Source organism: Hemicordylus capensis, chromosome 2 (genome assembly GCF_027244095.1).
Source record: "Hemicordylus capensis ecotype Gifberg chromosome 2, rHemCap1.1.pri, whole genome shotgun sequence".
Classification (NCBI taxonomy): Eukaryota; Metazoa; Chordata; class Lepidosauria; order Squamata; family Cordylidae; genus Hemicordylus; species Hemicordylus capensis.
Window position 1 is genome coordinate 256173917 of NC_069658.1, and position 26228 is coordinate 256200144.

The following is a 26228-nucleotide window of genomic DNA, read 5'->3' on the forward strand; positions in this document are numbered from 1 at the left end:
CCTAAGAAACCAGATAGAGGCCTTTATCAAGAAGCACACTGCCATACTAACCCCTCAAATGGCCTCTGCGCATGCACGGAGATCAACTGAGCAGTGGGGCATGGGACAGCCACCAGTTAAATGAAATACTCCCACCTACACCACTGGGCAATGGAGGGGAGGCAAGGCAGTGGCCATAAAAGTGAGCCAGGAAGCTATCCAGACATGGCTTCATGCCGTGGGGTATCTGAAAATGTTTAATTTGGGGAATTAAATGGACCGTGAACATAGCGTCAGTTCCTTTCCACAATCCCTACAGATCTTTTTCCTTTGTGCGTTCCCACAGTTTGCTCCAGGTTTTTTCTCCAGCCAATCACATTCAAGAGGAAGAGTTGAGAAACCTTTTTGTTAAGTTTGACAGTTAGATATGGAAGACTGGTGAGACAAGTTGCCAAGCATTAACCTGAACCTGCCGAATCTCACCCAAATCCTTGCTGATTTTTATAATGAACTTGCCTTTGTGACTGCCTTCATCACCTCATGTTCCCAACCCCAGACCATTTAAGAGGCTATAGAAGTTTAAAGTAGAAATCATTGCTTTCTCTCTATGATGAAGAAAAATGCAGCCTCATGGAATCCAATCAGACACAAAGGGCTCAAGTTACATCGCACCTGTAGTCTCCATTGTTAAGGCATCCTCCAAAAACATCTGTGTATGTAAAGCCTATGTTCCTATGGTGATCAGTGCGAGTTTTGAAAAAAGCCGAATTACTGGAAATGGCCCCTCCATACAATGCAGGATAAGTGGTGAGGCATACTAGAAAGCTCAGTGTGTGTACTGGTGCCTGATAGCTCGTAGGGGCATCAGGGTAAATCCAGCAGATATGCGGACTCGCACCCTCCATTCTGGAGGAGATGTGAACTAAGAACCATGTGTGTAAAAGCCCCAGGTGGCTTTGGAGGTGTGGGGGAAAGAGGGTCTTCAAGCCCATGAGCTCAGTTACAGCTCCACCCCTGGTTGCCACCCAGGTGGATGCTTCACCCTGTGCACAGGGCACTCAGGAACTTGCTATTTGCCTCCTTGCTTCCTTGCCCCATGCCTCACAGGTCTCTGGTCCTGCTGGCTTCCCAATATCTCCAGGAAGCCCGAGTCAGGCCTCAAAAGCCTATTCCAATCCTTACCACCACCACTACCTCCAATGTGGGCTTTCTCCAAATTATGCCTCCCATGTGTACCTGTCTTCAATCCCTCCCTCCCTCCCTCCCTCCCTCCCTAAGCTTCACCTGGCCCTGGGCCTTTCCTTTTCATGCCTGGAGATCCTGGTAAAGTCATAGAAGCCCCTCTTATTTGGGCTTCCAAGGCGTACTGCCGAGAGCTCCTTTCTGTGACTAGATGCTTTTGTTTTGCCATCCATACATCTGTGATTGCCTGTATGCTTGGGACACCATACCATTCTCGAAAACATTATGTACAATTCCAAGTTTATCTCTTTATATGGGACACAATTCCTTGGACTCTTGGCTTCCCTCAACATTTGCATGAGTATAGTGTTTAGCAATAAAACAAGATATTTTAAGGAAATGCTCCAAGACATACATGGGTTCCTCGTGAAACTATGAAGCTGTGGCAGCTGCCGTAATACAAACATATTAAATCAAAAATATACTGTGCTTTTGGATGCTTGTTTATCAATCCAACTTTATTTATTTCAGCAGCCTGACATCAACTCAAGACATAAGCAGCTGGGCTAAATCTACCAAAGGCTTCATCCAGGAAGTTAGGCCTTGAGGTTACTAACAGGCCGGGCTCACTTGCCATTAGCAGATTTTAGGTTTTAGATGTTATAATACCGTTTAGCTTTTATAAGAGGATTACATCTATCTGTTGTGCAGCAGGAAAACCTCCATCTGTCGCCAGCATATCTTAGTTTTGTGTTACATTTCTCAAAATCTTCTCTTCGAAATCCGACTATGTCTGTAGAAGGTAAAGAAAATAGCATCATCAAGACATCCTTTTAATTGGAAGATGTGAATTGGTGGGCGGGCGAGAGAGACAGAACTTAAATCAGGAGTAAATGATGCCTCAGAATTTAAATCAGGAGTAAATGTTGACCAAAAATGTGTGATTAGAGCTTAATTTGTGCCAGGTCTCAGCACTGGACAAGGTTTTTTTATATGTCATTAAACAATTCTGGGATAAAAACGCCTTCCATTTAAGAAAAAAAGTTAAGGTTGACTCATCAACTGGACTCCAACAAAAACTGGAAATAGTTATTTAAGTTCCCTGCTTCACCTTCTGCATCATATAAACAATGAACATAACATAAACAATATATATAAACATTTTTTTTTAAAATCCAGCCGCTCGTTGTCCGAATGGGTGGCACAGTTTCTTTGACCCAGCCCACTGCATAAAAGTCATGAGGCTGGGGTGTGAGCCCATTGGCTCTTGGCTGGGAGAGGGCGGGGCTTCTGGCCTACAGATAGTGTCGGCTTTCTCCTCCCTCAGTCCATTCTCAGCAGGCGGGTGAGTTATTCCCCAGGGACAGGGGTGGTCCATCCTCCAGAGTTCTGCACTGGGGGGGATCTAGTGTTTAAATCTGTGTGTGTTCAAATCTGGGTGCTACACTTAAGGTTTTCTAAAATGGAACAGAAGGGTCAGGGACAAGTTATTTGTTTGAACAGATCTGATAACCCTGTTTTATGCCCCATGGGACCTTGGAGCAGTGTGCGGCCCTGTGTGGGTCTTCCAGGGGGTGCCTGTTCGTTCATGAGCATGGATGGCCATTCTCCCAATTTCAGTTTTGACATTTCAGTTTTTGTGCAGAAAGCCCTGTCGGCTGCGTGGGTATCCACAGCTCACCTATCAATGAACTCTTTTCGGATAGGTGCTGCCTTCATGGCCTCCCTTTTGTGATATCTCAGAACGGCCGTTCAGAGGCTTGGCTGATGGTATTCAAGCGGCTACCAGCACTATGTGTGCTAGGTTTCTTGAGTGCAGTCACTAGTTTGATTCTTCTACATTCAGGACCATTGCTGCCGATGGAGCAGGCAAGGGTCTTCATCCTTGGTCCCGCAAGAAGGTGTGTGGGGCTGAACCTGGAACACAACTAGGACTTGGGGAGTGGGTATCAATCTCCTGGATAGATTGGTGGGGTATGTTATTTTCCCACTGCCGATGGAGCGGGGAAGGGTCTTCATCCTTGGGCACTCGATTGTCTTCTGGGCCCACAAGAAGGTGTGTGGGGCTGAACCTGGAACACAACTAGGACTTGGGGAGTGGGCATCGATCTCCTGGACCGGTTGGTGGGGTATGTTATTTTCCCAATTTTTGTCAGTCCTGCTGGAGTTCTTGGAGGATAATCCACCTCCGGACAACCTTTTGTTTCTCTTGGGGGAGAATGATCTAGTTAGCAATCAAGGACATCCCTTATTCGCAAGGCCTGGGCTGACATTGGTGTAGTATAATCCTATAATTCCAAATTTGATTGTGATTTGGTCTGACCTGCTTATACGCAGGGTGTGGAGGGGGGCTAGCAAACCGGGTAGGATTGAAAAGGCTAGGAAAAAGATCAAAGCAGACCTGACCCATTTTGTGCAGTCCCTTGTTGGTGGGTGGTCTGGCACACACTGATATTGTTTCTCCCCTCTCCTGAATTATACAGAGGTGATGGGGTCCAAATTTTGCCTCAGGCCATCAAGATTATTTTGGAGGACCTACAGAAGGGATTAGCTGCTCTGTGTTGTCTGGTTGGTGGGCAGTGCAGCGTGTTAAGCTAGGCTAACCCCTGCTGTGGCAGATACAGTGCCACCAAGGGCAGGGACCTGTCCTTAGTTTGGCTAAGATGGGCAGCTTCTGCTTTAGAGCAAGGCTGCTCCCTGGAGCCAAGGTGCACCACCCATGGGTATTAGGTAAAGCTGACACTGAGGTGGCATGCCTTTAGCTTCCACACTGTGTGGGTGGAGATCCAATCCCAGTTTCCGTTTCTCGTTGTGTTTGAGTTAATTCAATAAAATTGTAGTCCTTTTCACCACAAACTGTAGTCTCGTGTCTTCTTGGGGTGTGGCTGCAATACCTTAACAGGTTGCTTTACCATGTTCACTGAAGCTCCAAAATGCTTGGAATAAGTTGGGTGTTAAGGGCCATACACTTAACAGATGTGTAATTCAGGCAACATGGATATGGTATGGTAGCTTTTGATTTGGTTTGTTTCAGCTTCACCACTACCTTGAAGTTGCCTAATTGCAACTGTACTAAATTGAAGAATTGCCCCTTACCCCAATAAAGACAGAACATGCACGAGTAGGATAAACTACAGCCACACTTGATTAACATTATTAACAGAGACCTGCCACATCAGAGCAAGAAATTGTAACACAAAACTAGAGTGTGGGAAACTACTCCCCCGGAGGAGAGGGCGGCGTCCTTGCAAGGACTGCTCATCCACAGCTGGGTGAAGTTACCAGGCTTGGGGGATGCCAGCCACTGTTAGGCAGCAATAGTCTCCTCCCAGCCACACAGTGCCCTGACTTGAGGGGAAGCTACCCGACTCGGTGACCCCCAAGCCACAAAACTCTGGGTGGAAGAGCCAAGCTGTCCCCAAAGCAGGTCTATTCCCCAAACACCCCGTGGCCACAAACCTCTGAGAGGCTGTTCCATACAACACCCTTTTACCTAAAAGGAGCCTCCAGCTTAACACCATGCATAGCTACATATCCTCTGCCTACACTATCCTGTCAGTGTTGATAACCAATCCCACCCCTCCGACTTACATGCCCAGTAATAAGCACTTCAGTGGGGAATAGGTGATTCCCACCACTGGCCAATCTGATGGAAATAAAAAACTGTTGTGATTTTTAACTAATCAGCAATGCAACAGCAACGTTTAGCATTTGAAATTAGATACATTTGTGAATCTTGATTATGCATGCAGTCCTCTCCCATAATTTTGGAAAGTAGAATTCTTGGATAATTATTGTATTAATTTTTGGTGATTAGAATGGATTATAAACATTCTTGGTGATTATGAAAACTCTTGGTGAATTATGAGAATGAACGGGTTTCAAAATAATACCATTATTTCTATATCCTGGCGAAGAGCCTGATACACAGAAGCCATTGTCAGAACCTTCGACTGGAGTATGACCATAATAGCAAGTCAGTGTTTTAGCTGAAAGAGAAAGAGAAAACATCAACAGAGCATACAGACTGAGAGTTTGAGCAGCACTGGCTTAAGAAGAGCCACAGTGTTTTCTAGGCTAAGATCACCCATCACCATCCCTTTCCATATATTGGCAGCAAAGAAGCCTTCTGGAAGGGGAAACCAGAGGCTTTCCCAATCCACAGATTGATTGATTGATTGAGTGAGTGAATGAATTACTACAGTATATTGCCTGATATTAAAATTTCTACATGGTGTTCAAATTAAAACATAATATAAAATATAAAACGTTTAAAAATCACAAAACAGATAAAAATGGATTTGGCGCCTGTGTACATTCAGGACCATCTCTCTTGTCCAATTTCAACATGCCCGGTGAGGTTGTCTCAGGTGGGCCTTCTCAGAGTTTTGGGGCCAGGGGAGGTACATGGGGCCCGGGCTTGTGGGAGGGTCTTCTCTGTTGCAGCCCCCTCCTTTTGGAACACTCTGCCTCCTGAGATTCGTGATTCCTCCTCTCTTCTGTCCTTTAAGAAGCTCCTGACAACCAGGCTTTCCCAGGCTTTTAGTTTTTATCATGTGAATGTGTTTTGTGTGTGTGTGTGTGTGGGGGGGGTCTTTTTCTTTTTTCCTTTTCTTTCTTCCTCCCCCCTTTCCCCCGTTTTTTCTCCTGTCTTTGTTGTTTTAATTTATGTAAACCACTTCGAGTCTAAGGAAGTCAAGTGGTCAATAAATTTGCTCAATGAATAAATAAAAAATCACAATAAATAAAAGCACATTAAAATTTAGATTTCTGTTATAAGCCTGGGAAAACAGGTATGTCTTCAGGGTCCTCCTAAATACAAACAGAGAAGGAGATCCTCTTATGTTAGCAGGGAGCTTGTTCCAAAGCCCCAGGGCAGCCACAGAGAAGACCCGGTCCCAAGTTGCCACCAAACGGGTTGTCAGCAACCAAAATCGGACCTCTCTAGAAGATCATAATAGGCGACAGGGTTCACGACAGAGAAGGTGCTCTCTTAAGTACCCTGGACCAAAGCCATTAAGGGCTTGATAGGTAATAACCAGCACTTTGTTTTTCATTCGGAAACATATCGGCAGTCAGTGCAATTGTTTCAAAACCGGTGTTATATGGTCCCTTCGTTTTGTCCCAGAGACCAATCTGGCTGCTGCATTCTGTACCAATTGTAGTTTCTGAACTACTTACAAAGGCAGCTCCACATATAGCACATTACAGTAGTCAAGCCTGGAGATTTCCAACATATTTACCACGGTTTAAAGCTCATTTACCTCTAGAAATGGACATAGCTGACGTAGAATTCTATCAGTGGGGATTGTTGTTCTTCAAGTTTAAAGAAGAGATGTTCTGCTGTCTTTTTTTTTTTTTTTAATACTCCACACTACCGTGAGAAAGTTTTAACAGCCACTGATATGCTGCAGAATTGTTTATACTTGAGTACAAGCTCAGGTTTTTACTTTCTGTTTTGAGATCAAGGACAAACATACTTGGGCAAAGAATTTTCTTCTTTAACTCCTTCATGTCATTATGAAAGGCAGGGAGAAACCTCATTTAAGCCAGACACATATACAAGCAAGGAAACTTTCACTTCCAGACACAAGTACAGGGGAAGTTAAAGTAGCTGCAGCCATGGACCAGACGTTGATTGAGATGAAACAAATTTTGCAGTCAAATGCAGTTGCCCTGGCATCAAATGCCACCGACCTCAAACAGGTCATTTCTGATGTAACCCAAATGAAGCAAAATATGGCTGAGATAAATGATAGGACCTCAAATATTGATGAGACTGTCCAAAAAATGGCACAGGACAATAAAGAATTTAAATTAAGGGTTGATGTTGTAGAAAAAGATGTGCAATCACTGAAAGATGACAGAGAAAAATTACTGGATCAAATGGCTTTGTTAGAATTAAGACAAAAAGAGAGATTTTTAAGGTTCAGGGGAATTCCTGAAATTCCTAATGAGAACATTAGGAAACTACTTGGAGTGGAACTTGCATCACTTTTGGGAATTACGGTTGATGAGATGGATGCCCAGATTGAGACAGCCTTTCGTGTAAACTCGGATTTTGCAACGAGAAATAAATTAATTAAAGACTGCATTGTACATTTTCCCACCAAATCAATAGCAGAGAGAATCATTCAGGCTCACTTTACTACAACCTTAACAATTCAAACTCATCAGATAAAATTTTTGAAAGAGATTCCAGCCAGAATTCTAAGAAAACGTAAGGATTACAAATTTTTGGTTGATGCATTAAATGCTAAAGGAATACGTTTTAGATGGGAATTACCAGAGGGAATCTCCTTCTTCTACAAGAGCAAGAGGAATAGATTCACTGAGCTCCTCAAAGTACAAGAATTCTGGCAGAAATACAAAAAAAGACTTATCTTCTGAACATCCTGCTTCATAAACATATAACTTAAGTCACTCTATATGGATTATAAACGAACTTACAGATTTTTATCTTGGAATATAAATGGTCTGAATTCAAAAATTAAGAGAAACAGGGTTTTCCACTTTCTTAAGAAACAAAATTTGGATATAGTGTGTTTACAAGAGACTCATATTAGAAAACATGATCAAAAGTTTTTGGTAAATAAAGCCTTGGGACAAGAATTTGTTTCTTCAGATAAGGAAAAAAAAAGAGGAGTAGTATTTTATGTCAAAGAACAATTTGAACCTAAATTGATTTTTAAAGATGAAGAAGGTAGGATATTAGCATTGGAAGTTTTAATATCTGGAATTAAAACAGTGATAATTGGAATCTATGCCCCTAATGAAAGGAAAGTTGAATTTTATAACTATTTGGATCAAAAGATGGCAGATCTATTAAATGCTAATTTGCTTTTATTGGGAGATTTTAATGGAGTTGTCTCGACAGTTTTGGATAGAAAATCTGATTTATCGGAAAAGAATTTACAAGGTAAACTTCCTAAAGCATTTTTTGAATTAGTAGATCATATGGATCTCTATGATCTATGGAGAACTAAAAATTCAAATGCAAAAGAATATACCTACTTTTCGGAAAGATATCAGTCACATTCCAGGATAGATATGGTCTGGACATCCCAAACCATTATAACTCATATGAAAACAATGGACATTCTACCTAGGACATTTTCAGATCATAATCCGATTTGTTTTGCATGGAAGAAGGAAGGAGCGACCTCATTTAGGTGGAGACTGAATGAATATCTTTTGAAAAAACCAGATGTGGTTGAGAAAGCCAAAAAGAAGTTAAAGGATTATTTTGAACTGAATTTAAATCAAGGATTGGACAACAAAATTGTTTGGGATGCAAGCAAAGCGGTTATGAGAGGTTTTTTCATACAGCAAAATGCATATTTTAAAAAACAAAGAGGATTGAAAAGAGAGGTACTACTGATGCAGATTTCCAAAAAGGAAAGAGAATTGATATGGACTAAAGATAAGAAGAAGATCTCTCAAGCTATTAAGATCTTACAACAACAACTCTTTATGCTAATAGCAAATGAACTTGAGCAAAATCTGAAGTATATCAAGCAAAGATAATTTGAATTTGCAAATAAACCAGGCAAGTTGCTGGCTTGGAAAATTAGACTTGAGAGGAAGAAAAATTTTGTATCTAAAATATTTACTAAAAATGGGCTCTCTTATAATGGAAAGGAAATAAGGATGGAATTTTTTAAATATTACTCGGAATTATATAAAGGCAAAAAGGTAGAAGATAAAAAAAATTAAGCAGTTTCTTAGAACTAAAAATATTCCAAAACTTTCTCTTCAACAAATAGAAACCATGAATGCTCCAATAACAGTTATGGAAATAATAGAAGCAATAAATCAAGCTAAACCCAACAAGGCCCCTGGGCCAGATGGACTCTCAGCTTTGTATTACAAGTCACTCAAAGATCAAATTTTACAACCTCTTCAATGGACTTTGAATGACATTTTACAAAAAGGGATTATGCCAGATTCGTGGAAATATGCAAATATTACAATAATCCCAAAGCCAGATCAAGACTTAACATTAGTCAGAAATTATAGGCCAATATCACTTTTAAATAATGATTATAAACTTTTTGCTGCGGTTTTGGCAAGAAGATTGAAAGTGGTACTACGAGACTTTATTCATGAGGATCAAGCTGGCTTTTTGCCAAAGAGACAACTGAGAGACAATGTTAGAACAGTTTTGAATGTATTGGAGTATTATGAAAAACATAATGAAAAACAGATGGCGATGATTTTTTTGGATGCAGAGAAAGCTTTTGACAATATTTCGTGGCAGTTTATGCGGGGTTTATTAGAGGAAATAACTGCCGGTGAACATTTCATTAGAGCAATTAAAACTATCTACTCGGAACAATATGCCAAGATTATTGTAAATGGAGAATTATCAGACAATTGTAGAATACAAAAAGGGACTAGACAAGGTTGTCCACTTTCTCCATTGCTTTTTATATTGGTTTTAGAAGTGCTTTGTAGATCTATTAGGGAAGATGATGAATTACATGGTCCCAAAATCGGGAGACAAGAATACAAACTGAGAGCCTTTGCAGATGACGTTGTGTTATTTTTTAGAGAATCCAATGGATAAGATTGAAAGACTTTTGGACAAGATACAGCAATTTGGCCAGTTGGTGGGATTTTACATAAACAAGACTAAAACTAAGGTTCTGACTAGAAATATTGATCAGAAAAGTAAAGATAGATTTGGTGAAATAAGTGAGTTAAAAGTGGAGAAGAAAGTGAAATATTTGGGAGTTTGGTTAACAAATAATAACTCTGTGCTGTTTTCAAATAATTATGTTAAAACATGGAACTCAATGAAAAAAGATTTGCAAAGATGGTCTAAAATGAATTTATCTTTGATGGGAAGAATTTCAGTGGTGAAGATGAATGTTTTGCCTAAAATGTTATTTCTTTTTCAGACTATTCCTATAATTAATAACTTGACTTTTCAGGCAATGGCAGAAGGATATAACTAAATTTGTTTGGCAGGGGAAAAGACCAAGAATAAATTTTAAGAATTTAACAGATGCAAAGGAAAGGGGTGGTCTTACCTTGCCAGACTTGGGTAGACTGGGCCTCCGGCGGAAGTTTAGACGTCGTATCGCGCGCGCGCCCCAGGCCTCAGTTGGGTCACAGACTTTTCCGAGAGAGGAGCTCTGTTTGGCGGGCTCCTCTCTTTTTTTAGAAACAATGTGGTGAGCACTCGGGGGGGCGGGGGGAGGGAGGGCGGGACGGCGGCAGTACCTTACTAATTTTTGGCCCTAATCCGCGCGCGGGGGGGGGGGCGGCGGGGGCGGCTGGTTTCCAGCGCCCCATTTACTAGGTACAATATGGCCTCTGGCGGGGGCAAAGAGGCGGGAGGGGTAAGCAAGCCCTCCCCACCCTAAACGAAAGGCCCCCCTTCGGTGCTGGTCCGGACTGCTCCGGACCATGCACATCCCTAGTTTAGAATGCTTCAAGGAAGATTGGAAACCTTTTTTGGTTTATTTAAAGAATTATTTTCCTACTATGGATCTTACAGCAGGATTTGAAATTTGAAATGCAGGTTGGGCAGATTAATGGTGGTGGAAGGTTTAAATTTGTGTTTTTCTTTTTAAATTAATATTACAATAAGGGTAAAATTTATAGTTGGTATCACGAAAAGAGGTGCGTGGGAAGTCAACTTGTAACTGTGTTTATTATGATTGTTATGGTTACTATTATTGTTAAAAGTTAATAAAAAATTTGAAACAAAAAAAAGAGAACTACTTACAAAGGCAGTCCCAAGTAGAGTGTATTACAGTAGTCAAGCCTAGCATATGTACCACCATTTAAAGGTCATCTGTCTCCATTTCTGACGCATCTGCCATATCAGCTGAAGCTGATAAAAAGTACTCCTGGACACGGCCTCAACCCAAGAAACCAAGCAAGTGTGGTATCCAGGAGCACTCCCATACTGCGAACCTGATCTTTTAGGGGAAGTGTAACTCCATCCAGAACAGGAAGATCTAAGCCATCTCTCAGATCCTGAACCCCTACAAACAGAACCTCCATCTTGTTTGGATTCAACTTCAACCTGTTATCCCTCATCCAGCCCAATATCACCTCCAGGCAGGCACTTAGGGGGGTCATGCCATTTCCTGATGAAATGGTTCAGAGAAATAGATCTGGGTGTCATCAGCATATTGGTAGCATCCCAGACCAAATTTCCTGATTATCTCTCCCAAAGGTTGAATGTAAATGTTAAAAAGCATTGAGACAGTATGGAGCCTTCTGGAACCCCACACTTTAGCTCTTTCTTTTCAGAGCAACAGTCTCCAAGTGACACCATCTGGAATCTGCCAGAGAGGTAGGAATGGAACCACTGTAAAATAATGCCACCCAATCCCACCTCCTCCAATTGGGATGTGCAAAACCATTTGTACCTGAACCTGGCCAATTCAGGTGCTCCAGGCCCCACCAGTGGGCAGTGAGGGCCAGGAATGCAGCGTGCATCCCACTGACACTGGTTCAGAGGTCAGTCGTTAAATGCACACTGGTGCCAGCTGGAGCCGCATAAGCAGCCCAGCTGACCAGCGGCCCAGCTGACCAGCGGTACAGGGAGGTGACTACGTTCTGGCTTAACGTGGTCCTTGAGGGGATGATGTAGTCGGGCACAAGGTACTGGAGTATCCGGCGGAAACCGGAGTTCTCGACCACCTGAAACGGCTGGTCATCAGTGGAAATCATCTCCCCTATGAGGCGGGTGAAGTGATGATGATCCACATGAACTGTCCGCTTGTTGCTCGACACCTGTGTCCACCGCTGGACTGGCAGTGCAGCCTGCTTTTTGGCTGGTGCAGGCACACTGCCCTTGTCCGCCCAAGTGGCCGGTGCACCAGGCGCACTAGCGCTGCCAGCGTGGTCAAGGAGAGCTGGGTGGTGACGGTCCATGTGTTTCCACATGGGCGTCATGCCCAGGTGCTTCAGATCCTTGCTGCAACTGACCTGCACCCTGCAGTGGACACAGCGGGCATGGTTCAGGGCATTTTCAGAGATCTCAAAATGCTCCCAGACACCACTGCCCTTGGCCTCCCGCGCCCTGGGCACTGCCTTAGGCCTCTTGCTGCTGGGTGGCTGCAGTCCTGGGGGGGGGGGGAGACAGCCACCACTGCCTGCCCACTGCTGCCACCCAACCCCCTTCCACCCTGTGTGGAAGTGGAAGGGCCCAGCTCCACGGCAGAGGAGAAGCAGGTCTCTCCACTACATCAGCAGACCCTTCCTCATCGTCGGAGCCAGAATGGTGGGACCCACCACCGCTGGACGCTGCCACGACTGCCAGGGATTCATGAGGGGGGGCCCACTGAGCGGCGAAACTATAGGGGGAAGGACCCCAAGAGGGAGGGAGAACCTGGCTGCATCGCTGCCAGCCGTAAGATCCTCCCTGCCCTCTGCCTGCTCTCCTGAACCAGCAGTCTCCTCCACCACCACTGGCGGTGCCCCAGCAGTACCTGGTGCCGAGGAACCCACCACAGCCCTAGTGCCTCTGCCTCTGCTGGAAGCAGGCTGGGAAAAATCTAGCCTGCAGACAAACCCCTCAGCTGGGGCAAAGAATTCTGCAATGGGGAGGACTGGGGTATCCTCAGGCTCATCCCTGTGGCCTCTCCCTCTCTGCCCCACAGCCGCAGGCACAGCCCGCCCCCGGCCTCTCCCACCTCTGCCTGGCAACCTTCTGTGAGGCCTGGCCTGAAAACGGCGCTCGTGTTTCTCAGTCATAGTAAAGGTGGGAGACTGTATGAGACAGGTCAGAAAGGGGAAAAAACTAGTTTGGAAGGGGGGGAAGGTGCAAAAAAGGCCAATTAATTTGGAGGTGGGAGGGAACCTTTTAGGGGGGAAATTGGGGGGAAGGGAAGACTTTAGCAGTGGGGGGGGAACCAATTAGGTGAGGTGAGGGGAACCTTTTGGTTTAGGGGTGTTAGAAGCCAATTGGGGAGGGGTATTGAAAATTGAAAAAAGGGTGGACCCCTGGGTGGGTGGCACAGGCAGTTAGGTGGAGTAGTTGCGGGAGACAAACTTTTATATTATGGGCAAAATAGAATGGGGGGGGAGGGCACAGCACCTACCGGGGAGGGACGGAGTCAACGCTTGGGATCAGAGTCAAAACCTGAAAATCAAACAAAACTCTTCTTTAGTGAAAAGTGTGGATTGGGATTGGGGGCCCCCAACAATTTAATAACTAAGGTACCTAGCCTATTTTAAAAGAACCCTTTAACAAAACTCACCCACCCCACCCAAAGGAAGCAATCAATACATACAATAGCATATCACATAATAACAATAACCGGGGGGGGGGGTACATGTGAAAACAAGGGACAACCTGCAAAAAAGCAGCAATTTCTTCAACACCACAACAGTACATCTCAAAATATCCCTCCCCACACCCAAATGCATTGCAAAATACAGGTGTCCCTATTTAAAACCACCAACTAGGGAAGGGGACAACAAAAGATGCACACATGCGCACGCATACACTCACCCCTCTTCTTCCGGTCCTTCTCCTGCCACACACTGCTGCTGGTCAGACGCGCAAACCAGCCACCCCTGGGCTGGTACACAGACAGGGTGGCACAGGCAGCCAGGGTGGTCAAGGACAGTTCAGAGGGACAGAAATGAGGAGCCACTATTTGTGACTCAACTCACCCAACCCCAAGCAGAGACAAATAAAATGAAATACTTAAAAAAACAACAACCCGATGGCAGGGTGAGGTCGGTGGTGCTGTGGCTGAAGTTGTGGGAGGGGAAGGAATGAATGAAAGAAGGAAAGAAGACAGGAAGGGAGAGATGGCAGCACGAAGGGGGGGCGGAGATTAGTGGGGGTGATGTAGCAGGGAGGAGGGATTCAGGGGGACAGCAGCAGCAGCAGGCCCAAGAGGGCAGAGAGGGGGTGAGTGGGGGGTAATACTGTAGCAGGGAAGGGGTGTGTGTGAGGAGGAAGGGGGGCAGCAGGCCCAAGAGGGCAGGGTGGGCGAGTGGGGGGTATTTCTGTAGCGGGGAGGGGTGGTGTTAGGAGGAAGGGAGCAACAGGCCCAAGTGGGCAGAGAGAGGGGGGTGAGTGGGGGGTATTAATGTAGTGGGGAGGGGTGTGTTGGGAGGAAGGGGGCAGCAGGAATGGCATGGTGGGGGGAACAGGCCCCAAGGGGCACAAAAGTAACCAACAACAATAGAAACCCAGGAAAATTAATGAGCAGCAAAAGAAAGCAAGGTGCAAGAATCAATGAAGAACCACAACAGAACGAACAAACAGTAAAACTCTTCAATAATCTTAGGAATCAATCAAAACAGAGCACACAGAAATTATTAATATTTTTATAGCAACCAAAAATCCTTAAGAAAACCGAGCCCAGGCAGACAGCAGGCAGACGCAGAGGGGTGGGGTGGGTGAGTGTGGGAGGGGAATCTGGATGGGAGGGGGGATGGCAGGAGGAAGGGGGCAGCAGGAGTGGCGTGGGGGGGGGACGACAAGGCCCCAAGGGGCACAAAAGTAACCACCACCACCACCAACAACAACAGAAACCCAGGAGAATTAATGAATGAGAGCAGCAAAAGAAAGCAAGGTGCAAAAATCAAGGACAACCACAACAGAACAAACAAAGAAAGAACTCTTCTTCAATAATCTTAGGAATGAATCAAAAGAAGCACACAGAAATTATTAATGTTTTGCAGGAACTAAAAATCCTTGAAAAAAACAAGCCCAAGCAGGCACAGACGGGGGGGGGGGGTAGTGGGGGGGGGGGAATCTGGATGGGAAGAACTACAACAGAACAAACTCTTCAACAATAATCTTATGGAGGTCAGGAATCAATCAAAAGAACAGAGCACACAGAAATTAGTAATGTTTTCAATTGCAGCAACCCAAAATCCTTAAGAAAACCAAGCCCAGGCAGGCAGAAGCAGAGGGTGGGTGGGTGAGTGGGGGAGGGGAATCTGGATGGGAGGGGGGATGGCAGGAGGAAGGGGAGAGCAGGAGTGGCATGGGGGGGACCAGGCCCCAAGGGGTACAAAAGTAACTTAACAACAACACCAACAACAGAAACCCAGGAGAATTAATGAATGAGAGCAGCAAAAGAACGCAAGGTGCAAAAATCAATGGAGAACCACAACAACAGAACAAACAAAGAACTCTTCAATAATCTTAGGAATGAATCAAAAGCATACAAAAATTATTAATATTTTTACAGCAACCAAAAATCCTTTTAAAAAACCAAGCCCAGGTGGGAGGGACGGGGGCAGTGGTTGGGAGTCTGGATGGTGGGGGGGGGGGATGGCAGGAGGAAGGGGGCAGCAGGAGCAGGCCCAGAAGGGGCATACAAAAATCAATAATTAAATCACAGCAATAAATATATAACAGCAGCAACAACAAGCAATAATCAGGAATCAATCAAAACAATATATAATCGGGGGGGGGGGGGACCCAGGCAGCAGAAGAAAAAAACCCAGGCAGCAGAAGAGCGGGGTTGCAGAGGGGCAGATGTGGCACAGGAGGAGGAGGTCAGGGAAGACCAGGCCGGGTTGTAGGGCCTAGGTCCTGAGCCAGGGACTGGCCTGGCCTGGGAGGGATGGGATGGATCCAGGAGATGGGATGGCAGCAGGGAGGGAGGCAAGAACAAAAAGAATTTTTTTTAAAGCACACTTAACGAAGAACAAAAGCAAAGCAGAAATAAATCAGCACTGAGAAAAGGGATGAAGGGAGGGTAAAATAAAATTAATGAAATCAATGCAGATGGATGGATGGGGTGGGGGGGAGGACCAAGGCCTAGGGCCTTGGCCAAATAACAAAGGAATGGAAGAATGAATGGATGAGGAGGACAACAGAACAACAATAATATGGGAAAAGAAGCTGCAAAGTAAGTAAGTAACACAGAGACAAAGGGCAGAGAGAATGGACAAAAGAAAGAGCAGGACAGACACAGTCAAGGGATTCACAGACAGACACCAGCGCACAGCAAGGTCCAGATGATGATCCCACAACTGCAGCCAAAGAGAATTTTCCAGGCTAGAGGCTTGGCTTAAATAGGTTTGAAACTCCCTCCTTTGGGAGCCCCTACCTTTGCACTCCTCCCCCCCCCCACAGCCAACAGGGTGCCAGCTCTCAAACAGTGGCACAGTCAACAGCCTACCAGAGCGCAAGACTCATTCTGGCCAATCAAATGATCAATAGCCCAGCCAATGCAATGTCTGAAAAATAGCCTCACAAAATGGAGGCCAGGAGCAAAAGTTCAGAAAATGTACCACAAAATAGAGGACAGACACACACAATGCCAGAATGCTATTACAACCCTATGGCACATCTGAACCGGATCGAACCGGTTCGGATTCGGTTCAAATTTGGACCAGGAGGGGGGAAAAAGAGCCCAGTCTGGTCTGAATTCGAACCGTCAAACTGGGCCGGATCGAATTCGAACCGAGCCGGTTCGAATTCGAACCAGTTCGCACATCCCTAATCAGCAGGGTCACACAACCTCTGTTGATCTCCAATTGGTGATCATCCATCAGGCCAACCACAGCATTCTCCACCCCATAGCCCACCCAAAAGGATCTAAATAATCTGTGTCATCCAAAACCGCCTAGAGCTTAGACGCAATCACTCTTTCAATCACCTTGCCTAACCAAGGAAGATTAGAGACAGGTCTGTAATCAGCTAACTCTGAGGGATCCAATGCAGGCTTCTTCAAATAAGGTCTTATGCCTCCTTAAGACATGGAAGCATCATGCCCTATTTCAGAGAAGCATTTATGATATTTACCACACCCTCTCTGATAATATGACTGCCAGATGAAATAAGCCATGTTGGGAAAGGGTCAAAAGAGCAAGGTGGTGGGGTGTACCATCCAAAACGGTTTCTCCACAACCTTAGAAGTAACAAATTGAAAGTGATCCAATTCAATCCTACAAGAGGGGTTTCTGGGCACTTCTATGATAGACCCTACATTAATTGTGGAGTCTAGTTCAGCATGAATACAGGAGATTTTATCTGCATAAAAGTTGTTAAAAACGTCACAGCGAGTGACAAGTGGTTCCAAGTACAAATTCAAGGTGGAGGGGGCATGAACTAGCCCCCTCACAACCCTAGACAACTCCGCTGGACAGGAATTTGCAGAAGCAATGAGGGCAGAGAAGAACCGCTTCTTTGCCATCTGCACTGCCAGAGCATAGATCCTCAAAGGAGCTCTGTGTTGCAATCTGTCGGATTTGCGCTGAGTCTTCCTCTACTTGCACTCTAGTCGTCTACCTTGCTGCTACAACTCCCACAGTTCATCCAAATACCACGGGGCTGACTTTAAAGCAGGCCGGAGAGGATGCTTAGGAGCGATTGTGTTTACCACTCTAGTGAATTCAGTTTTCCATATTTGCACCAAAGCATTGACTGAATCACTAGCAGAGCCAGGTTTAAACCTTTCCAAGGCTTTAGGGAATCCTACTGGATCCAATAACCTGCCTGGGTGGACCAACCTAATGGGTTGTTCACCCCTGCAGAGGTGGGTTGTGGCTGCAAGTCCTACCTCAACCAGATAGTGATCCGTCCATGACAGTGGGGAGCTAACGGGAGTCCCCACGCATGGGACACCACCCTGATCAGAGCAAAAGACCAAGTTGAGTGTGTGACCTGCCACTATGAACTCCTGAACCACAACACATTATTTGCCTTTTTGCGCTTCTTCTTTAGAAAAGGCACCCAATTTATACCTATGGCCTTGCGAGTGTTTCGCGCCAAAATTGCGGCTCAATTGCTCTTTGGTGTCTCCATATGGGCCATATGGACTCAGGGGGTCTTTCGGATATCGAATCAATCCAGTCTAGATTCCTTAGAGCTATCTTTCGAGTCCCTAAATGTGTTTCTTATGCTACTCTTTGTCTCGAGACTGGTTCTTGTTCAATCTCCTGTCTAGCTTGAGAGGCTTCACTCGCACGTTGGCTCAAACTTTGTTTGAACCCCCAGGGATCTCTTTATGTTCAATATATGTTGAGGGATTCTTTTCCTCATCCATGGTTGTCTGTAGTTACCAACAAAATGCTGGGTATGGGGCCTTATCCCTCCCACATTATCTCCTTGGGCTATGTAAAGGTGAAGGCCATTGTCATTCAGAGCCTAAAAGATCTTGAGCATCAACATCTGGTTGCCCTTGGAAATAGATGTTGTTTCCCCTTATATCTTGGCGTCTTCCTCCTAGCTGGAAACCAGACTGCCAGATATTTATCTTCCCTTCACTTTGTTAAATGTAGGTCGGCCTTTGCTAGGGCCAGGTTGAATGTATTACCTTCTGCTATACTCCTAAGCTGGTTTTCTAAAGATCCTACTGCTTTGAGGTTGTGTTCGTGTGGAGAGGGTAGCCTTGAAACTGTCATTCACATCTTGCTATATTGTTCCCTATATCGTGATTCTAGGAGAGAATTATTGTCTCCCATTTTAGAGCAGTTCCCTGGCAGGCCTGACTCCTTTTATCTTAACTACTGTTTGGCTGACACTAATGATGAATTAGAGTGGATTCATGGTGTGTCATTGAAAATCTCATTTGCTATCATAGAATCTAAACCTTAAAGACATGAACTTCAACAATTAACCAAAAATCGGCCCTCTGCCCAAATCCTTTGAAAAAATTCAGGTAGCTTCCTTGCCCCTACCAGGCACTACCACCAACCCCACACCACTCTAGGCCACCCCTTTTCCTCCCGATGTGAAGCGATACACCCTCCATTATACTTAATGGGGGAAAACCCTAAAGATGCATAAACTTCAGAAATTCACCAAAAATCAGCCCTCTGTCCAATCACTCTGCAATTGGGGTGGTAGCCTCCACCCATTAGGCACTACCACCCCACCCCACTCTTTTGGCCCAGATCCCATGTTATGCCCCCTATCTGCCCCAAAGACACTAAAATTTCAGAAATTCACCCAAAATCAGCCCTTTGCCCAATCCCTCTGCAATTGGGGTGGTAACCTCCACCCATTGGGCACTACCAACCCACCCCACTCATTTGGCCCCAGGACCTTTTCAATTAAAGTAAAAGAAAAGCAATTTCTGCATTGAAATCAATGGAGGCAAAAAGGCGGAAAATTCAGAGAGACGTCAAACTGAAAACAGAGGGGGAAGAAGATGACAAGGCTGGCCCTTTTCTAGGGCACAAAAAGGAGACCCGAAACACCCGAAAAATTTGGACCCGAAACAGGGGTGATATGTTTTGGTTCCGAAAATTATCGGGTCTCATCATGGGTGATTCTGTTAGAAATTGGTCATGGTTGTCGGTTAGAAATCATCATGGGTGATTCGGTTAGAAATTGGTCATTTCGGGCACAGATTGTTCTGTGCCTGAAATGTTTTGCACATCCCTAATTTTTAGCTTTATTTGCATGCTTGTTTTTACATTTTTGATATTCTTTTTGATATTTATTGCACCTCTTTATGTTCTTTCCATTGTTTTTCTTCCTGGTTGGCTTAAGGCTGTAATAATAAAATTGAGTGACTGATTGATAGTCTCCCATTCAAATGCAAGCAGGGCAGACCCTGCTTAACAAAGGGGACAATTCACGCTTGCTACCACAAGACCTGCTCTCCTCTGGGACACTGCTAGTGAGTGGGGGAGGTCTCTTCCCAAATCTAGAGGGGTTAAGAACTCTGTAACTAAGTGGACCAGTTTTACTGAGAATGATGTTCTTCTCTCTTCTTCCCTGTATCAAGATTCTTCTGCCACCACTAAGTTCTTCTGGTTTTGGTTTGTGTCCTAACAACCTCTTCAAAGTATAGCTGAGGGCTGCATGGGGAGAAGGTATAATACACTGGACACTGAATTAACTTAGAATAAAACAGAGTCAAAGTTAATAATGGAAAAGAAGTTGAAAGGAATTGGGCAAAGGGCTGATTTTTAAGTGATTTTTGAAGTTTACTTGTCTTTAAGGTTAGCAGATGAGAATGGATTCATGGTTTGTCATTGAAAATCTCATATGCTACCAAAGAATCTACACTCAGAACACCTCAGAAACAACAAAACCCAGTACCCCATGGGTCAGCAACCCATGGGAGTGGTTGGCACCCTTTGTGCACTACACCACCACTCACTCTGGGCCACCACCGCACCCCACAAGTGGCTTAAGGTTTTTCTCCATAGGGAAGAATGGAGATTTCAGCAGCCCCATAACTGCACTTAGGTGGTGCTGGGGTGGCCCAGAGCAAGGGTGCCAACCATCCCCATTTGGGCGGTGTAAAAATACGATAAAATACATACATACATACATACATAAATAATCTGGAAAGGTCCAGTGATAGTTGCCACCTGCTCCAGGGCTTTGGAATGTGCTCCTTGCTGGAATCAGAGGCTTTGTGAATTGCATGTGGTTTTATCTGTGATCTTGTTTTATTAATTTTGTGAATTTTAACTGTTTTATACTGTTTAAATATTTATTGTTGGTTTTTAATTTGTACACTGCCTAGAGATGTTCTAGTGGGTGGTATAGAAATATGAGAAAACTAAAATAAAAATATACCAGACTCTACAAAGTCTTTACAACTTATATGGCATGGAAGTTAAGATGGGCACCTTAACTTGATATTTCCACTCTTTTTAGAGCACAGGTGAAAATCTAAAGCATCTTAATTCTCATTCCCAACTGAAGGTTTTTGGATTACAGACTTATATATTTTGGCAGTCACTACATTTTGGATGCATTTCATTTATGAGCTAGTTTGTGTAGCTCCATGAATTAATTTCAAAACAAGTTATTTCATCTGAGTTTTTTCTCCCCCAGTAGCAGAAAGAGAGAGAGAGAGAGATGTTCTCTTCCACTAGTTCCCAGTGGTCCATGTGTCTCTATAGGTAAGGACATACCAGAAGCTGTGGTGGCTGCTTGTCACTGAAGCAGGAGCGGAGAAAGGGGGCAGCAGAGAAGGAAATAAACCCTTATTGGCAAACAAGTAAGAGGTGATTATATATTTTCATGATGCAAGTATCAAATTATTTGTATGCTAGGATTCACACTGAGCAGTTCACAGCACAAAAAAGTCAACTGCTAAGTGAGCAGAGAGGAAAAGCAATGGAAAACACTGAGTCAGACCATTGGTCTATCTTGCTCAGTATTGTCTTCACAGACTGGCAGTGGCTTCTCCAAGGTTGCAGGCAGGAATTTCCCACAGCCCTCTCTTGGAGGAACCAGGCAGGGAACTTGAAGCCTTCTGCTCTTCCCAGAGTGGCTCCATCCCCTGAGGGGAATATCTTGATAGCTGGTTACGGAAGACCGGCATGAAAAGTTACCAAGCAATTGGATCAAACAACAGAACACTTAACCCGAACCTGCAGAATCTGACCCCAATCTTTGCTGATTTTTATAATGAACTTGCCTTTGTGAGAGACTGCCTTCATCACCTCATGTCCCCCCTCCACCCCTGAACATTTAAGAGGCAGGGAAGTTTATAGTGGAAATTATTGCTTTGTGTCATGAAGAAAAATGCAGTCTCATGGAATCAGCTCAGACAAAAAGGGCTCAGGTTACATCGAAGCTGTAGTCTCCATTCTGCATATGTAAAGCTATGTTCCTATGGTGACAAGGCTTCAATAAGATGAAGCATAGAAAGACCCACATTTTGTAGTTTGTACTTGCGTATAACTCAGGAATTTCCCCCTCTGCCTTCCCTTCTCGACTCCCTCCACAAAATTTCACCAATCTGCCACAACCCCTTCCTCCAGCACTTGTAATTGCAAAAAATCACTCAGAGCAGACCATACGTAACACAGCTGTCAAACTCCCCTTCCCTGAGTTTTTTAAAAATGCCAAATTACGGGCATTGGCCACTCCACACATCACAGAGAAACTTCAGGACACAACAGAAGCCTTGGGGTGTTTTTTTAAGCCACTGAAAATAGAGGATTTTTTTAAAGCCCGACATAATCGGGCTAGGCCAGAATGCTCAGCCATGATTCGGGGGAAAACAGAGTTCTGTCTGTACTGGTCCCTGATAACCCATAGTGACTCCGAGGTAAATGCAGCTAATATGTGGACTGGCACATTCCATTCCGGAGGAGATTCAAACTATAAGTCATGTGTGTAAAGCCTCTTGGAGCAAGAACAACAATATAACTTCATAAAGCCATAAAATGAAAACACTTAACCAATGTAAAGCAGAAACTTTAAACCAACAAAACTTCAAAAATCAGCAATTTCCTGGTAGGGCTGGGAAAGTCCCCAATTAGAAAACCATGAGAGCTGCTGCTAATCAGTGTTGACAATATGGAACTAGATGGACCAATGGCTGAAAGTACTGAAAGGCAGCTTCCTATGTCTATATATTCCTGCCACCTTGTGTACCAAGGACCTGATCTGATGAGTATGTGAACCAGTACTTAATTTGTGACCTGCCTTAATGTAAGCCACGGAGAAACAAGACCTCTCCTGTGAAATCTAGATTTATCCATCTGGATTGGAACATTTGGGACAGTTTGCAATGTTCTCTATAGTTAAATAAAAGACGGTGTGCTTGTTTTTGTCAGGATATACTTTGAACAAGGCAAGCTGTTTATAATAAAACAACACAAGCATCTGTACAGAAGCGCATGACATGGGGATGAAAATGCTGCAGATCACAGACCTTAGTGCTGGTATTATCAATATGTTGTTGACACCCAAGTCTATTTCTCCTTGTCATCAAAATCAGGAGATGGTGTTAGGCTCTTAAATGCATGCCTACAGGCAAGAATGGGCTGGGTGAGGGATAATAAACTAAAGCTGAATCCAAGCAAGATGGAGGTGCTCATTGTTGGGGGTCATGATCTACAAGGCAGCATAGAACTTCCTGTTCTGGATGACGTTACACTCCCCCAGAAAGAACAGGTTCATAGCTTGGGAGTTCTTGGACCAGGGTCTCACCCTGGTGCCTTCGACTGAGGCTGTGGCCAGGAGTGCTTTTTACCAGCTGTGATTGATTTGATAACTCCACCCATTCTTTGAAGAGAATGACCTGAAAACAGTGTTACACCACCTGGTAACCTCCAGGTTGGACTACTACAATGTGATCTATGTAGGGCTGATTTTGTACATAGTTTGGAAACTTAAATTAGTCCAAAATGTGGATTGGTCTCTGGGGTATCCTACATTATGCCTATTCATAAACAGGTGCACTGGCTGCCATTGTGTTTTGGGGCAAATTACAAAGTGCTGGTTATTACTTTTAAATCTCTGAACGGCTTAGGTCTGGGTTACCCGAGAGAGCGCTTTCTCTAGAAAGTTCCCACTGCTTATTAAGATCATCTGGAGGGGTCCATCTTCGGTTGGCAGTGGTTCAACAGGAAGTACCCTGGAATTGGGCCCTCTCAATTGTCACCCCTCGGTTTGGCTGTATGTAATGCACTACCCATGAACATGATAAGTGTATTTTCCTTGGAGACAATGGCCTTAAAGACCCATCTTTTTAGCCTGGCTTTTAATGATTTTATTTTTAATCTATTTTGATTGTGTGTTTTAAACTAAATTGTTTTATTATGTGTTTTTGGTTTTAATGTAAACTGCCCTGAGCCACTTTAGAAAGGGTGGTACATAAATTGATTGATTGATTGATTGATTGATTGAATGAAGGTTCAGTTAAAAATTATACTGATTTGAATTGTTTCTAGTCAAATTCAGAGTACTGTTTTTCACCTCCTCCCATCAGAACCTGCACAATAATGTTAATAATAGGGCTGTGTGCATGTCAGGGAAATGGGAATTCTATTCTAGGATTCACACCCACCACCATGAAGGGGCAGCCATTCGCAGGGCAACTGCCACAGGTCCTTTCAAAGTCATCCCAGCAGTGGTGCAGGGAAAGCTGGGTGACTCCAATGAATCTTGAGAGCATCCAGGGAGCAGGTGATGAATGATGGAGGGCGTCAAGGAACACACCTGGAGCAGCTGGCAAGTGTAGGGAAGTCTGGGGGAGGTACCTCCACCCAGAGCTTCTCCCATAAGGGGGGAGAAGCCTTCCTCTGGGAGGAACTACATCCCCCAGACATCCCTGCACTTCCCAGCTGCCCCACTTGCATGCCCTGCCTCCCCTGTGTCAATCCCCACCTGCCCCACTGATGCTCCTCCAGAGAAATCAGATAGAGGTCTGAGTCATGATGGACACTGTCATACTAGCCCTCAATTGCCTCCACATAGGCAGAGATCAATTGAGCAGCGGGGGGTGGGGCAGCCTCTCCCCTGTTTCCCCGGTCAGGTACCTCCATACCATGCTTCATCCTAGCTACCAGTGGCAGCCATTTTCCCCACCAGATAAGTAAAATATCCCCACCCTCACCGATGGGAAAGTGAGGGGGGGCAAGCTGGTCACCCTAAAAGTGGGTGGCCCTAAAAGTGAGTCAGGCAGCCTTGGAGGTGGGAGATGCGGAGGTTCTTCAAACCCATGCACTCAGTTATAGCTCCACCCCTGGTTGTCACCCAGGTAGTTGCTTCACTGCTGGGTTTGGGGCACCCCACTACCAGCTCATTCCCATTTGTTACCTCACAGGGATCTCCTCTTGCTGGCTCCCCAATATCTCCAGGAAGTCCAAGTCAGGTCTCAATAGCCTCTTCCAATCCTTACCACCACCACTTCCTTCTCCTTCAAGTTTCCCCTATATGGAACAGAATGGGAGTCCATCCAAGGAGCACCTAATTCTCTTGGATTGTTTAGCAATATAACAAGATATTTTAAGGAAATGGTCCAAGAAATATGAAGCTGCCATAATATAAATTTAACAATCAATCAATCAATCAATCAATCAATGTATTAAAGAAAAAATATACTGTGTTTTTGGATGCTTGTTTCTCATTTCATCTTAATTTAATTCAGCAGCCATTTAAGTCATAAGCAGCTGGGCTAAAACTACCAAAGGCTTCATCCAGGAACTTAATAACAGGCATGGCTCTCTTACCTTTAACAGACTCCAAATATCTCAAACCAGGATTACATGCATCTGTATTGCAGCAGCTGTACTCATATATATCATCAACTATTGTTTTTGTGTTACATTCCTCAAAAGAATCTCTTCGAGCTGGGGATAAAATTCTGAGGTCTATAGAAGGTAAAGAAAACAGTATCACCAAGAAGTCCTTTTAACTGGAAGATGCATAGTGTGAAAGTTTTGAGCAGTACTTATTTTAGGAGGGAAAGACAAAAGTGAAATCAGGAGCAAATGATGCTTCCAATGAAATTTTAAATGTTCACCAAAAAAAGTGTGACTAGGCCTTAATTTGGGCCAGGTATCTGCACTGGACAATGTTTTTTTTTAATATGTCAATAAAATATTAAGGCCTAGGTTCAAGGAGCCTTCCATTTTAGAAAAGAGTTAAGGTTGACTTATAAACTGGACTCAACCAACTACTGGAAATAGTTGTTTAAGACCTCTGCTTTATCTTCTGCATCACGTAAAAAATAAGCATTACATGAACAATACATCTAAACATTAATAAAAATACTTTAACAGGTTGCTTTACCATATTTACTGAAGCTCCAAACAGTTTACCATGTTCACTGAAGCTCCAAAATACTTGGAATATGTTGGATGTTCAGGGCCATGGACTTAAGAGATGTGTTATTCAGGCAACATGGATATGGTATGGTATCCTTTGATGTGGTTAGTTTCAGCTTCAGCATCACCTTGAAGTTGTATGGCTGCCACAGAGTCAGCAGCAGAGCAGCAGACCTAGATTGGCCTGTTCACTGGAACAGACACAGCGAGTGACATACTGTGAAACATTGTGTGCATGCCATAATGTAGTGTTGTGACAGTTGTGCAAGACTGCAGTTGTACTAAATGCATAATTGCCCCATACCCTAATAATGACAGGACACACAAGAGTAGGAAAATCTATGGCCACATTTGACTAACTTAACTAACAAAGATCTGTGACAACAGGACAAGAAATTGTAACACAGAACTAGAGTGTGGGCAGCTACTCCTCCAAAGGAGAGGGTGGCCTCCTTTCTCACTGAGAGAATAGAGGTGAGTTGGTGGGACCCTGGATCCTTGTGTGAATGGAGCTGTTAAGCAGGCAGAGTCGACTTATAAAGTGGCTTCCGATTGGGCACACAAGATCACATGCCCACCAGGCCACAGGATAT

General features: G+C 44.3%; 1 protein-coding gene across 3 annotated transcripts in view; it reads right to left on the reverse strand.

Moving 5' to 3' along the window:
• Positions 1 to 1665: 1665 nt before the first annotated feature.
• The window catches only part of LOC128347083 (uncharacterized), a 52158-nt gene continuing 27595 nt past the window's right edge, over positions 1666 to 26228 (reverse strand). For all 3 annotated transcript variants that reach the window (XM_053301167.1, XM_053301165.1, XM_053301168.1), the window contains 3 exons: positions 25039 to 25179; positions 5055 to 5150; positions 1666 to 1954 (listed from right to left, as the gene is read on the reverse strand). In XM_053301167.1, the coding sequence (XP_053157142.1) occupies positions 1815 to 1954; positions 5055 to 5150; positions 25039 to 25179 (377 nt within the window). In that variant the 3' untranslated portion in view covers positions 1666 to 1814. The remainder of the gene's footprint in view (positions 1955 to 5054; positions 5151 to 25038; positions 25180 to 26228) is intronic.